General features: G+C 43.2%; 1 protein-coding gene across 1 annotated transcript; it reads right to left on the bottom strand.

Annotated features, from left to right (window-relative positions):
- Positions 1-3,343: 3,343 nt before the first annotated feature.
- On the bottom strand, positions 3,344-13,024 carry LOC137283364 (serine-rich adhesin for platelets-like). The gene is made up of 12 exons (XM_067814826.1): positions 12,922-13,024; positions 11,939-12,260; positions 9,756-9,985; positions 8,223-8,541; positions 7,491-7,720; positions 6,439-7,170; positions 6,130-6,348; positions 5,206-6,039; positions 4,900-5,115; positions 4,532-4,812; positions 4,151-4,163; positions 3,344-3,897 (listed from the first exon to the last, which is right to left on the bottom strand). Exons 1-12 carry the CDS (start codon positions 13,022-13,024, stop codon positions 3,344-3,346), a joined length of 4,053 nt encoding a protein of 1,350 aa, XP_067670927.1.
- Between the last annotated feature and the right edge of the window lie 1,991 nt (positions 13,025-15,015).

Here is a 15,015-nt window from a genome sequence, read left to right as displayed (position 1 = left end):
CGGCACCAAATGACAACCCGTTCAATGTTTTATGAAAGACCACCAGTTACACCTTTAGGGATATGGTCAGAACAATCGCACCACTATGAACACAATCAAACATGCTTCACGAAAAACGATACAATGTAAGTTCTAAGACTCCCCAAATGGCAAAAGGCACAAGGTTACAGCTTGATTTCTTGGTATACAAACATACCTGTCAAATACCCGGCAAGATCCGGGCAAGTGAATGACAACGGCAAGCTGCTAAGGGATAGCCCCTACATGCAGAGGGATAATCAAAGACACAGTGCGTACGCTGATACGTGTTGCCCATAAAACACACCACTGTGATGACAATGTATCAGACTTTATTACCCGAGATCACCACATAGCTTCACGAGAATCGCACATTGGATGAATATATTTGAATAAATAACACACTGATGAAAATGAACATACAAACCATTTTGTCCACGAACCATATGACTGGCAGGACCTCTTATCAAGTAAGTAAACGTGACCAGCAATAGTTTTTAACATATTGGAGCCCCGCTGGTATTGTTTAAACGATGTCCGCATCCGAAGAAACTCTCCAAATCTGAGTATGAAGGGTTTAATATATCGAACGATATGATATCAGTTATGAAAATTTATGAAAATTTTCTGTGATATGTTTGTGGAATTATCCGCTCAGTCTTCGCTACAAAATCTGTCCACAAATATAGTCACGATCCTTAACTCTATTTCGTTGGTGGATGTCTTGCGGTAAAGCTTGGCTTGAAATGCGACGGCTGATTTTCACACATGGGACCATATATGTCAGTTGCTCACTCTGAAATAAAGCATAAAAATATTTCATAATATTCATTAATGTAGTCTTTTACAGATTTCGGCAGTTTTGGTTTGGTGGAATTGCAGGGCATCGCACTTTCACTCTTCTACTTTTTTCAATGTACCCCTCTTACAAGCGAGTTTCATTTCAAAATACTCGGCTGCCAGTGGTAACTTATTCGGTACTTCGTGGTAGTAGTTCTAGATCTCGAATGAAATTACGATGTAATGTATGATTTACGGAAATTACCGATGTTTTGCGAATGCAAATCGAGGGAAGGGAGAATTCTAAATCTGTTTTTCTTGTAAGTAAAATATAGCAATGGCTACCAAAAAAAATTGTCCCCGTGCTTCAAATAATTGAGAAAATTCCTTCAAATGTAAGTGCATGTACATTTCATAACATGTACAAATCATTTTCATTAACATTATCAGTTTTACTTGTACGGTTGAATTGAATCGCTGTCTATGAACCTGTTCATATGAAAGTGCAACAGTAGTTCCAGCGTACGGAGGTACATGCATTGTACATCACAGGAACTAAAGCACATGCTGCAGTAATAGCTACGTGTGATCTTCTAACTCATGTGTAGAGGCTACATGGAGATACAGAAATTAGTTTCATGAAAAATATCTGAACGATACGTAAAATATACATCATAAAAGTGACAGTGTAATCAAAAGGATAGACACCCTATTTCAACCGGCCTCACTTAAAAAAATCCTGTAATATGTACAATCGATGTACAGCGATTCACTTGACAACGGAGGATAAACTTTCAGCCGCTTGCAATCGTAGCAATGGCTGGATGAGGTGGCTTCGTTCTCAAACCAAAAAATGGCGGATTAGGAGAATTTGATTTCGAAGACTGTACAAAATTGCCCGGCTGTCAAATTGGCAAGAAGCAGCTTACATCCCAGCATCCTCAGTTTGTTCCACAGGTTCAACGTAGGCATCAACAATCAGAAATTCGTTACTCGTCATCGAGACTGTCCTAGTAGGGTAGGCTCTTTATTAGCGCACGACGAGCAAACGGTAATTGCTCCGCAATTTTTGGAGGAGCGATAAACGCTTTGAGCTGTTGCAAGCCCTGCAAGGCCTGAATAAGCGGTTCATTTTCTTACTCTAAGCAGAGACCATATAATAGACCATATAATAGATATTATGGTCTCTGGTCTAAGCGAATGTCGGCTTGCAACGCACCCGATGTTGACGTATGACATCACTACCGATGACCAATTTCGCAAATGCTACGTGGTGTAAAATCGGATTTTTTCTGTTCACATTTCAAACAAGGGCAGTTTTTCGTGCACAGGGTTCGTTTTCACACCCAATATCTTTCGTTTCGTTTTATCGGTGGCATTTGTAGCAGCTGACTTCGAAAGATACGTCATGTAACTGGCGTTTCAATATACCGGCATTCGGGCAGCGTGATATTGTAAACACTATCCAATAAAGAGCACTTGGGCGTTCGTGTAAGTGTATTTTCGAAAACGTGATACAGGGTTCATCGGCAACGTTTCATAATAATAATGATCGGTTACATGAAAACTTGATATTAGTGATCATGAATATGCTGTTTCTGAAATTCAATACTCCCACTAATTATCAAGTTTTCACATTAAACAAGAAATACAGCAAATAACGCAGTGAATCGCGATTTCGTCTTGTGTCCAAAATGGCGACATTTACGATGAAGCATTTTTTGAAAGGTTATATTAAGAAGTTTAGCTTTGTCTGAGATAATAGTGAATGGTATCAAGAAATAGGAAATTTCACGTAGAATTGAAAACTAGTAAGTATATTTGTGTGTGCGTGTGTGATATATTTAGAATTTTATTGGACTTTCAAGTGAGGGTTGAAGGGGAAGGACATATAAGTATGTCCCTGGGGCACCCAAGAAGTTAAGGTGTTCGGTAAGATAAATATGTTGTTCACTGGTCCCTCGAGGCCCATTGGTAGAGGTACCGTCGACTCAGTTACGTGTTACCGGTTTTAACCCTGATTTGAACTTACGACGTTGTAGTCACAAAGTATTACAGAGATATGACACGCATGGTTTAATTTATAAATTATAAGATGAAACTGTGATGTAATAATATGAGGTTATATGACCGTTTCCCTTTCGCCAGTCATATCAGTCCGAGACTACAGTATCAACCAGTGGGCCGAATGCCTATTAATAATGTACATCAAGGGACGTAACTCCAAAATACACTAGATATAGATTTAAGCCCAGTACTGTATGTGCAAAACGGTCCATGTTATTATGATTAACGTAAACGGTATATTATTAATGTAAATAATGTAGTGCCTTTTGTTTAGTTTAATCGAACTGTAAATAGATCGATATTCTTGGTGTCACTGGATCCACAATCACTGGATTGCCAGATCCAGAGGGGATTAAACACATACTACTGTCACATAGCTTGGATATTTCCTAGTGCTGTGTTAGACAACAAACACTTATGATCACTCGACCCTTGAAAGGAGGAGCATTGCAAAAACCACAATTGTATCAATGTATACCTACCTCTGCAGGAAATCCTTGATTAACGGAACAAGGCTGGACAACTGATCGTCACTGGAAACGTACAAGACCTGGTTAGGGCTGCTGGCTATATCTGCCATCTCCGACGGCGACACAGCGTTGCTGAAGCCCACTGTTATGATGTTAATTCCGTTATCCTTCACAATAGCAGCCGAAGCCGACGTAGCAACAGGGTCGTCCGTAACGCTATCGACTATGAAAATAACATTCTTCGTAGCGCCTGGTCTCCAACTTCCAGACAACTGGGTCTGGAGTTGGAGGAAGGCATTCGACCCATTTGTTCCAGAAAACTCAGCAGCAAAGCCGTCAATGGCTGTGTCTAGCGAGGCTCTGCTCGATTCAAAGTTGGACAAAAGTGTTGCTGTATCACTGAACATGAGAAGAGCGATCCGAATGTCATCCTGGCTTACCAGCGCGCTGACATCCTTTATGAACCGAACGACATCAGGAGAGTACGTAGTTCCTGTTCCAGCCTGCTGGATCCGCTTCAGACTGTCGGAAGCGTCCACCATAAGAACTACGTCAGCTTTTTCTGAAAATTTCATAGTTTTCATCAGTACACCACCATAGCACAGAAACACGATTACGTTTCTTGGTTTACCAGCACCATTCCCGTTCTCTTTCTGTTTCACGTTAAACCGGTCTTCATACCCTCATTGCGCTCGTTATATAAACAGAACACTAATTGTACAATTGCGACTATGCCGTGTTTGTCTCAGTGAGCAATACTGCTGCGCTCTGCAGACAATCAAATCTATATACTGTTACCCAACTCACATATTCACTCACCACAGTTGGCTCATATCCAGTTCGGAGGAACGAGTAAGCGATTTGGGTTTAACGCCACTATATTCCAGTTAACATTGTTCCTGGCACAATCTTGGAGGAAAGTCTGAAGTCATGAAAGATCTAAGGCTTTCCAACTTTGGTCTAAATCATAAGATACGGGTAAGGTGCTGACCAGTTATGAATCATTACATGGATTCCCAACATGGATTAGTTGATTCCTTATATCTAATACTAATAAACACTGTAAATGTTAACAAACGATTAACAAAACCTTTACAATGACCTGAGGCTAAGGACTCACTTTGCGCTGATGCAATAACGCCTTGTCCTCCGACATTTCCTGCGACATCTCCTGAATTGGTCGTGATGGATGTGACATCAGTTGTGACTTCAAAAATGTCAGTTGTAAATGTATCTTCAGCTGTGGTAGCACCGTCTCCGGCGTCAGTTGTAAAGGAAGTGACGTCAGTGGTGACTTCAAACATGCCGGTTGTAGCAGGATCGTCAACAGTTGTAACATCCGTTTCTGCGTCTGTCGTGAAGGCGGTGACGTCAGTAGTAGCATCAGCACCAGAGTCGGTCGTAAAGGCGGTGACGTCGGTTGTGACTCCAACAATCCCGGTAACAGATGGATCCCCAAGAGTTGTGACATCAGCGCCTGAGTCGGTCGTGATGGCAGTAACGTCAGTCGTGGCATCAGCGCCAGAGTCGGTTGTGAAGGCAGTGACGTCAGTCGTGGCATCGCCAGAGTCGGTCGTGAAGGCAGTGACGTCAGTTGTGGCATCGCCAGAGTCGGTTGTGAAGGCAGTGACGTCGGTTGTGGCATCGCCAGAATCGGTCGTGAAAGCAGTGACGTCAGTTGTGGCATCAGCACCAGAGTCGGTCGTGAAGTCGGTTACGTCGGTTGTGACTCCAACAATCCCGGTAACAGATGGATCCCCAAGAGTTGTGACATCAGCGCCTGAGTCAGTCGTGATGGCAGTGACGTCAGTCGTGGCATCAGCGCCAGAGTCGGTCGTGATGGCAGTGACGTCAGTCGTGGCATCAGCGCCAGAGTCGGTTGTGAAGGCAGTGACGTCAGTTGTGGCATCGCCAGAGTCGGTTGTGAAGGCAGTGACGTCAGTTGTGGCATCAGTGCCAGAATCGGTCGTGAAGGCAGTGACGTCAGTTGTGGCATCAGCACCAGAGTCGGTCGTGAAGTCGGTTACGTCGGTTGTGACTCCAACAATCCCGGTAACAGATGGATCCCCAAGAGTTGTGACATCAGCGCCTGAGTCAGTCGTGATGGCAGTGACGTCAGTCGTGGCATCATCGCCAGAGTCGGTTGTGAAGGCAGTGACGTCAGTTGTGGCATCGCCAGAATCGGTTGTGAAGGCAGTGACGTCAGTTGTGGCATCAGTAAAGTCAGTCGTAGATGGATCCCCAACAGTCGTTGCATCTAGTCCCGTGTCCGTCGTAAAGGCGGTGATGTCAGTCGTGACTTCAAAAGCAACCGTCGTAGGCGTGTCCTCACCAGTCGTAGTATCTACTCCCGCATCCGTCGTGAAGGCAGTGACGTCAGTCGTATGTGCCAACATGCCGTTATTAGACATGTCCCCAACAGTCGTAGCCCCCTCAACTGCGTCAGTCGTGAAGGCAGTGACGTCAGTCGTGGCATCATCACCAGAGTCGGTTGTGAAGGCAGTGACGTCAGTTGTGGCATCAGCGCCAGAGTCGGTTGTGAAGGCAGTGACGTCAGTTGTGGCATCAGTGCCAGAATCGGTCGTGAAAGCAGTGACGTCAGTTGTGGCATCAGCACCAGAGTCGGTCGTGAAGTCGGTTACGTCGGTTGTGACTCCAACAATCCCGGTAACAGATGGATCCCCAAGAGTTGTGACATCAGCGCCTGAGTCAGTCGTGATGGCAGTGACGTCAGTCGTGGCATCAGCGCCAGAGTCGGTTGTGAAGGCAGTGACGTCAGTCGTGGCATCAGCGCCTGAGTCGGTTGTGAAGGCAGTGACGTCAGTTGTGGCATCGCCAGAGTCGGTTGTGAAGGCAGTGACGTCAGTTGTGGCATCTGCGCCAGAATCGGTCGTGAAAGCAGTGACGTCAGTTGTGGCATCAGCACCAGAGTCGGTCGTGAAGTCAGTGACGTCGGTTGTGACTCCAACAATCCCGGTAACAGATGGATCCCCAAGAGTTGTGACATCAGCGCCTGAGTCAGTCGTGATGGCAGTGACGTCAGTCGTGGCATCATCGCCAGAGTCGGTCGTGAAGGCAGTGACGTCAGTTGTGGCATCATCACCAGAGTCGGTCGTGAAGGCAGTGACGTCAGTTGTGGCATCAGCGCCAGAATCGGTTGTGAAGGCAGTGACGTCAGTTGTGGCATCAGTGCCAGAATCGGTCGTGAAAGCAGTGACGTCAGTTGTGGCATCAGCACCAGAGTCGGTCGTGAAGTCGGTTACGTCGGTTGTGACTCCAACAATCCCGGTAACAGATGGATCCCCAAGAGTTGTGACATCAGCGCCTGAGTCAGTCGTGATGGCAGTGACGTCAGTCGTGGCATCAGCGCCAGAGTCGGTTGTGAAGGCAGTGACGTCAGTCGTGGCATCATCACCAGAGTCGGTTGTGAAGGCAGTGACGTCAGTCGTGGCATCAGCGCCAGAGTCGGTTGTGAAGGCAGTGACGTCAGTTGTGGCATCAGCGCCAGAATCGGTCGTGAAAGCAGTGACGTCAGTTGTGACATCAGCACCAGAGTCGGTCGTGAAGTCGGTTACGTCGGTTGTGACGCCAACAATCCCGGTAACAGATGGATCCCCAAGAGTTGTGACATCAGCGCCTGAGTCAGTCGTGATGGCAGTAACGTCAGTCGTGGCATCATCGCCAGAGTCGGTCGTGATGGCAGTGACGTCAGTGACGTCAGTCGTAACTTCTGCAAAACCGGTCGTTGATGGATCATCAACGGTCGTTGTATCTACTCCAGCGTCGGTCGTGAAGCTGGTGACGTCCGTTTGACCTGTTGTTGCATCCATGTAAGCTAGAAGTCAAGAAAGAAGAACATGATAGGCACAAAAGACGATTATTTCGCCTAATGATAGTGTAGGATGATTAATACATGTCTAGCATGACCATCTCGTCATGTAGATGAAAAGTTTTAATTCTGAAGGAATAAGGTAGGGTAGGGCTTGTCAAGCGACATTCCACAACCCTAAGAATTCATAAGAATAAAATCCCGATATGATACGAATGTGTTTCCGAATCAGTAAGTAATGATAGCATGGTTTTACCGTTTCTCTTTCACACGTTTTACACTAATCAGTAACTGAACAGTCCATTTCATGTTTCGGTGTGACGTACCTGGGCAGAGCGTCGATACTAAACCAGATATTGTATTGACAAGGTCGTTAGTATTCGGCGAAACAAAAACGAGGTTGCTGTCTGCTGTTATGAGATTGAGTTCCGCTACTGGGATCTGCCCCATGAAACTGGCACCGACCATCTTTATTCCCGCTGCACGCGCTGTTGTTGCCTCGGCTATAGTCATGGAGGGATTGGAAGAAATGGCGTTTGTAACTAGAATCACAACTCTGAAACAATCAGGTTTGGAACACGATGACGTCAGCAACAGGTGAACATGATAAACAAATAGTTGCTATTGAAAAAAAACCTAAAGGTTGAAAATACGTGATCATTAGATGTTTTTCGGTTGCACAATAGACAGTTCAGTAGTAAAAAGAATGAAGAATTTAATGCAGTGATGCCCCTGGTTTGTCAAGTTCAAATCATCATTGCCAGAAAACATTTAATTTCGATGATCCCCTGATCAGATACTTCAGGGCGCCACAGTAAGCGATTAGTCAAAACAAGTGATAACATATGGTGCTCGCAAAATGGATAAACGTACACCAAAAGCATCACCACAACTTCTATTACCAAGCTGTTTGCTGCTCGACGATGCACCCAGGTTAACTCCTGTCACACATCCGAGACTTTTAAAACAACCGATTCTGGATCAGGCAGTTTAGTGGTCAGAATATGGAGCAATCACAATCCCGTTGTGGTACTCGGTTGGTAGGGATTAATTCTTACTTTTGAGCTCCAGGTCTGGCGGCTGTGAACTGTGTGGTGGCGTCCTGTACTCCCAAGAAGGTGTTGAGCGCCTGCCATTGAGGGACGATGCTGCTGATGGCGGCCTGTAATGCCCCAAGGCTGTCGCTGAAGGTGATCACTTGGCGGACGGTGCTGCTGACTTGCGTGATGCCTACTCGGGTGGCCCCGAGACTGACCGTATTGATGAAGCTTGTGAGGAATGACCGTATGCCTGACGGGTACACAACACTCGAACCTTCTAGAGCCTTGGTGGCCTCCGAATCGTCAAGGAGTATTATGACGTCGTTCTGGGAGCATGCTGGGAGTTGAACGTGAAGTGGTTACTGGTATATAACGTATTTATTTCATAACTGGTTATCTATACCTAAGATTCAAACTAGAATTCGTACTAGAATTCACAGAAAGTAATTTGGTCTAAGATTGAGCATTATTCAAGAAATATTTAGCGAACACATCTCAGAACATGTGTACCGATGGACCATAGATATACAAGTTGCTAACCACACTCGAATGTTACGTATTTAACTGATTCAGATTACATGGTCGGCTAAAGCATTGAATATATATATATGTATTTATTGAACCATTAAAGTTCAGATAATAATGTTTCCGGACATCTTGTGACGGTGATGAGATATAGTAGCAAACATATTTCATACCAGCTGACATCGGTATTGCTGTCGTCAGAGAGACTGCTAATGCTGAAAGAACAAGTATGTCAGTCTTTAACTGTGAGATATATGTCGTCAAAATCAGGGAATGAAAAGTATCGAAGCGATGGCAATCGTAGCTACGATCAAGTTATGAAACTGGCCTAGATTTTCGAAGCTCTTTTAGCGCTAAGATTGTCGTAAGTTAATGTTGATGTGTGGTATTTGCGACTATCTTAGAGCCATATTTCGAGGGTGTGAGCGGTGGTAAAATGTATCCAATTTGTACCGGCTAATGTGCATTTGAAGTGTATCCAATGTTCACCAATGTCATTGTAACCGATCCCCCTCCCCTTTCCACTTCCCGCTGGTATATTTTTGCAGTACCGTGCCTCAGTGTAACATGTATACCATACTTAGAAACAGTATACTACCTACCATCTTTTTTCACCTCATTACGCCCAACAACAAATACTATCCGTGAACATTCGTTGGTATGACGTGAGACACACATCCACCGGACAAACGGTTTCTTAATACGCCTCAAAAAAGTGTAATTATTTGTCATGTTACTTGCAGGCACATCTTTATGTTTTTCAAAGAGAAATAGAGAAGTGTTTTAAGCAAATTAAACAATGCTCGTGCTTTCGCCATTGGGACAAGTGTTTCGGTGCTTGTAACTTGTAGACACAGCATTAGGCACTTTGCCAACCCAAACAGCAACATCATCTTGGATGAGGTAAAGATATTGTTTAAATGTTGTTCAGCATTTACCCGTTAAAATCGCTCTAGGGGTTGGGGTTTTTTTTGCAGACGTGTTTGCTGAATGTAACGCATTGGCAATAGACAGGAATATACTCACAAGTACAGACAGCTGTATTTAAAGATGCAAAAATAGCGGTTAAGTCTGAAGCTGACGGGGAAACGAAAACGAGGCTACTATTCCCAGCAATGGCGATTAATTCCGGTACAGGTAGGTCTCCCAAAAAACTGACACCAAATATTTCTATTCCAGCCTCTCGTGCGGCTGATGCCTCTGCGATGGTGAGGGTGGGGTTGGAGGATATGCCGTTTGTCACAAGAACCAGAATCCTGGAACACGAAGAGGATAGCACTTTAGAAACGGTAAACGTCAAAACCAAATTCCTACTCAGGAGCCACAAATATGTTGCACTACACAGTACCAGAAAATTAGCAATGCACTCACAACAGCCTGGTTTTTTTAAAAAAAATGAGTTTAGTGATGAAACATTGTAACATTAAACCCTAAGCTGAAGCTTTCTCTTCCTAACTCAAGCAAAGAAACATGAAAACATTTTATGAAACAGGAAAAGTTTCTCTAAATGTGTCACGATGCATATCAAATGAAAGTTCTCTGCAACACGTTTAAACATGCTGAACAGCAAAAGAAACGCTACAATGAAATCTAAAAGTAAGCATTATTGTTGATGTCTATTAATAGACTTGGCGGAGTTGCGTTTCTTTTGCTGTTCAGTATATAAGGTTTCACAGACAGAGACGCATATAGATGTGTTCATCTTGACGAAGACAAGAACACCGTTATAAGAACGTGATCAGTGTTATTTGACCACCCTCTAAATGTAGTGTGCATTCATATTATTTTCATATAGTGAAACCCAACAAAGCATTTAGAGTACGTTATGAAAATGATAGAACATGAGTAAAATACGTGATACCTTTTCCCAGTAAAGTACAGATTAAGTAGTATTGTTGGTGCAGAGTCATGTGAAACATATATATTTCAGATAGTATCGGGGGAATGATTCACATCCGTGGTCAGAACCCAACCCACATTCTCAGCAAAATCAGATGCTCGGAAAATCGCCTTAACACAAAGTTAGCAATCCAGCCTGCCGGAACCAAGGCTTACAAAGGGAAACGAAAACGGAAAATTGTTGGTCTAGAGCGTACATAACGTGCACTCGTGCTTTGTTTGGTAATATTCGATATTCATCGAATCACTGCACAAAAATCACAGTATTTACAAATAAATTTTAATTCTAAACTATGGATAAAATCGTATATCTCTATCGAGGTTTAGTTTGCATGACGTCACAGACTGCTCCCGTGGTCCTAAATTGATTCTCAATTGTTCTGGCTCACTGGTTAAACCTGCTACGTGTTCTTTGCACTTATTTCGTGTACTTTTGTAACGTACAATGTAATGTTATAAAGTTAAGGCCGTACAAAACTGCCTAACGTTTTAGCGGTCGAGCCTCGTTGTAAGATTTTCACGATTTCCGTTTGTCAGAGCACGCTGGACGATAGAGCACGTTCTACAACGTGTTTGCAAGGGCTAGAAGTTACGTAGAGTTGCAACAGACAAGTGATTAATGTGAGTTTCCAGTGAAAACGTCCCCATGAATTTCACTTTGAACAAAGTTGCAAATCAAATAAAGTGAAATTAAGATTGCCACTTATAATTTTACCTTGCCAGCTGAACGTTCAAATCGCAGAATTTTATTCAGCTTAGGAAAGGTGGTTTAACAAACGATTTTAGTTTCAAATCGCTGTTATTGGTTTGTATGTCAAGGGAGTAAGCACATTAACTGAAAAACCGATAACAAGTAGGCTTGGTCTCATTTAACGCTCATCACGTACCGCACGTGCATTTGTTTCACTGTTTCAACTACTGCGCTTACCCCCTTGTAATACAAACCAGTTAATATTGCTACCAGCGGTAAAATAGCATTAACCAGCTCAGTAAAACCTGTAATTTAATTTTATTTTCTGAATGATATTAAATACAGAATTAAATACAGATAGGGTCAACGTTATTAGTCGCTTCGCACGCTCTGTGTCCGTGTGACGAAATCCATTCAAATGAACACAGCGTTCTGGAGAAAAAATGGCGTCCGACAAATCCTCTCGCTTCGACCGAAAATAAGACACTGCACATGCGTGGAACGTTTTTCAGTCAACAACTTACGTTTGAAAGTCCCAATACTCAAACCTCCTCTACTTATCTTTGATACTGTCTAAATAAGGGAAAACTACGTTTAACTAATGCTTCAAATGACTTACTTCGGCACTCCAGTTCTGGCGGCGCTAAACTGACTGACGATATTCTGTATGCCCGAGAAGGTGTTCAGAGCTTGCCACTGAGGCGCTATGCCGTTGATTGCCACCTGTAACGCAGCAAGGTCGTCGCTGAAGGTGATCTGTTGTCGTGCAGTGTTGCTGATGAGGGTTATGCCGATGCGAACGTTACCAAGATTGACCGTACTGACCATCTGTTGAAGGAAGGTGGCTATTCCAGATGCGTACATCACGCTGTTTCCTTCCAAAAGCTTGGTTGCCTCGGAGTCATCCACAAGTAAAATTATGTCACCTTGTCCAGAACAACCTAATCACCGGGAGAGAAAACACATGTTTGTTAGTTGCATCGCACTCAGCAATACTCCAGCCACTGGGAGGCGGTTTGACAATGCGGTAGCTGATATCATGAGCGTCCACCAATGATTTCAGGACACGATGACATGCATTAACCTATTAACGAGCTTGGGCACCGGTTCTTTTTTGTCACGTCTAACGACAAAATGGGTCGCTGAAGACCCGCATCCACACGAAACGTCCCCATGTAGATGGTAAATGTACTTCTCGTATAGCTGTTCTGAAAGGAACCGTTCTTAATTTATGGCTACACACGTCTGGGGTCACCCCGTTCATCAAGAACTGTAAAAAGCCGCACTTCGTGTGTGTCAGTGATTTTTTGTATTTCCAGAACGGAAAAACGGGGTTACTATTTATCTCTACAAATGAAACTGAGATAGTGTTTTGAATATTTCGTACATTGAAAAGTTGAAACTGAGGCAGAGGCAAAGAACGATACCACACACAAACACAAACACACACAAGCATACACACACACACACACTCAAGAAAAAAGTGGGTGACCCCCCGACAAAATCATCATCCCACCCCCTAGCCACAAATTATGGACGGTGCCTAAAATCTTTTAGCTTAAATTCAGTCGATAAATACCAAGTATATGAAACATAACGTACCGTTAGCCCTTGCTACGTCCGTCCACGAAGCTGTCACAAGCATGAGGACAATCATGTAATGTCGAAACCACCTCTTTCTGGTGCCTGATGAGGACGTTTCCATGGTGACAGTCCAGCTGGAACATGGCATAAATCCATAACGTTACTGTTTTCATGTTTATATAGTGTAAACCAAGAACCGTGACATGTCCTTTCAATTCATCCTGGGAAACAACCTCTAAATAGTAGATAGAGTCACAGTGAGACATCACACCCGGCAAATCTTCTGTGGCCTTGGAGATGATTTGGTAGATATCACCAATAATACCACTATAGTAATCTGAAATGTGTTAAGCAAAGTATTGTGAAGTGTTTGTTCAATGTTCAGTGTTGCTCTGTGCCATGTTCCAGCTATATAAAGGTATATATACCTAACCGAACTTGGACAAGACAATGCAGTCGTGCCCATCACGACCAGGGATCTACGCAATTCAGATACGGTGACATGCCTGAGAAGTGACGCATTATCCCCTTTGTCGGACTGCCACGACAAGCATGGGCTGCTGAAGATCAGTTCCAACCCAGATTTCCTGGGGTCTAAAACTTATAAGCGGTTTGTGAGGGTCTTGTATCGTACAAGACTGTAGGCTTGGGTATTATGGCTATTGCCCGGAACTTCAAACATGATACATGGTTACCACTATTCCATACTTACCCATTTATAACTTATTACTCTCAAGCATATATACTGCACTTTACAAACTATTTCATGTGCGTTGACAGATTAACCATAGAATTCGTACACTACACACTGCTCACAGTAAAGAATCAAGGGATGTTCGGAGAACAAAGATAGTTCTTTCTTTTCAACTTATAAACGTTATTTAAAAACAATTGTAACATATTACATAACTAAGTTACTCCTATCATTTATACATAGATATTGCTATATTAGATTTACGGAAATGTTTCTCGGACAAAGTCACTTCAAATACTGCGCTTCAACCGCATTTATTGTCAGTGAAGTGAATTGTTCATCAGACTGCCATTCTTACCGTGTTATTCATGATCATGAGACTGATTGCTTAACAACAAACATAGGTGATAAGGTGTCTCACTATGAGAGAGTTCCAAAGCCAGGTAGGACTAGGTTTGAAAAAAGAGTTCGAAATCTGTACCGAAACAGTGTAATCGAAAACATGCCATTTGTAACGCTGACAGCTGACATTGTAAAAGGGTGGCCGAGTTAATTTAAAAGAAAAAAATTATGTTCATGCTTAAGGGGAAAATATAGAGTTTCTCGCATCACGTTTGTTTTCAGTGAAAAATAGTCCTAGCGTCCTCCTCAGTCGAGACATATGTGCAGAGATGCATCATAAAAATCATACCTGGCTGTGATGATCAAACAGATTCCTATAGTATTTGCCTCTGTTTTTCGACATGAGCGTCATGACATTAATCTTGCTTATAATGAATGTGATGTGTGTTGTTGTCTTTGTTTTGTCCACACATTCATGTGTTTCAGCTTTCCCTCGAAGACTGACGGGAAGCAACCAACAGAATGCATTAAAATCAGAGATAACATTGTCTCATCAAGTAATCAATAGCAGTAGAAAAATACCATATTTCAATATTTTGAAAACATATAATATGACTTAATAATCATGTTCCGGCCCAAACTAAAATAAAATTTCACAAAATTCAACATATTCAAAGAGCGAAAACTGGGATTCACTTTTGATAACATAATACAGGAAATTGTCTGGTGTATATGTGACATATTGACCTACCTGATAGTCGTTAGATCCCAGTCCTTATCCTTCACTGGCTAGTTTGTCTGTGAAGGCCAACAAGTGGCCCCGTCACCTCATGCCCTCCACTGCCCAAGGGCACACCACGCAGAGCCATAAACGCCATGAGATCATTGCACTGATTCTGTGATGGGTACTTGTAAGTTCCGATAGATAAAGATTATTACGTTCGTTCAAGAGATGACTATTTCGGGTTATTCAAGCTGAAATTTGAATATGATAAGATGTAAGCCGGATTTGTTGACTATTATGCCCTAGGACCCCGCAGGCGTAAGTCAGTGCATACCCCGACACAGTGTTAGCT

This window comes from Haliotis asinina, chromosome 5, assembly GCF_037392515.1.
Source record: "Haliotis asinina isolate JCU_RB_2024 chromosome 5, JCU_Hal_asi_v2, whole genome shotgun sequence".
In the NCBI taxonomy this organism is placed as follows: Eukaryota; Metazoa; Mollusca; class Gastropoda; order Lepetellida; family Haliotidae; genus Haliotis; species Haliotis asinina.
The sequence above is the reverse complement of the archived record's forward strand: the minus strand, read 5'-3'. Positions and strand labels throughout refer to the sequence as shown.

What these genes read in the sequence shown, in the direction of transcription:
- LOC137283364 (XM_067814826.1), bottom strand. Translation starts at nt 13,024, where the DNA reads ATGGAAACGTCCTCATCAGGCACCAGAAAGAGGTGGTTTCGACATTAC. An exon ending in GGACGTAGCAAGGGCTAACG is followed by an intron (nt 12,261 to 12,921) that starts GTACGTTATGTT and finishes CCCGGTGATTAG; the next exon opens with GTTGTTCTGGACAAGGTGAC. An exon ending in TGCCTTCACGACCGACTCTG is followed by an intron (nt 4,813 to 4,899) that starts GCGATGCCACGA and finishes CGACCGACTCAG; the next exon opens with GCGCTGATGTCACAACTCTT.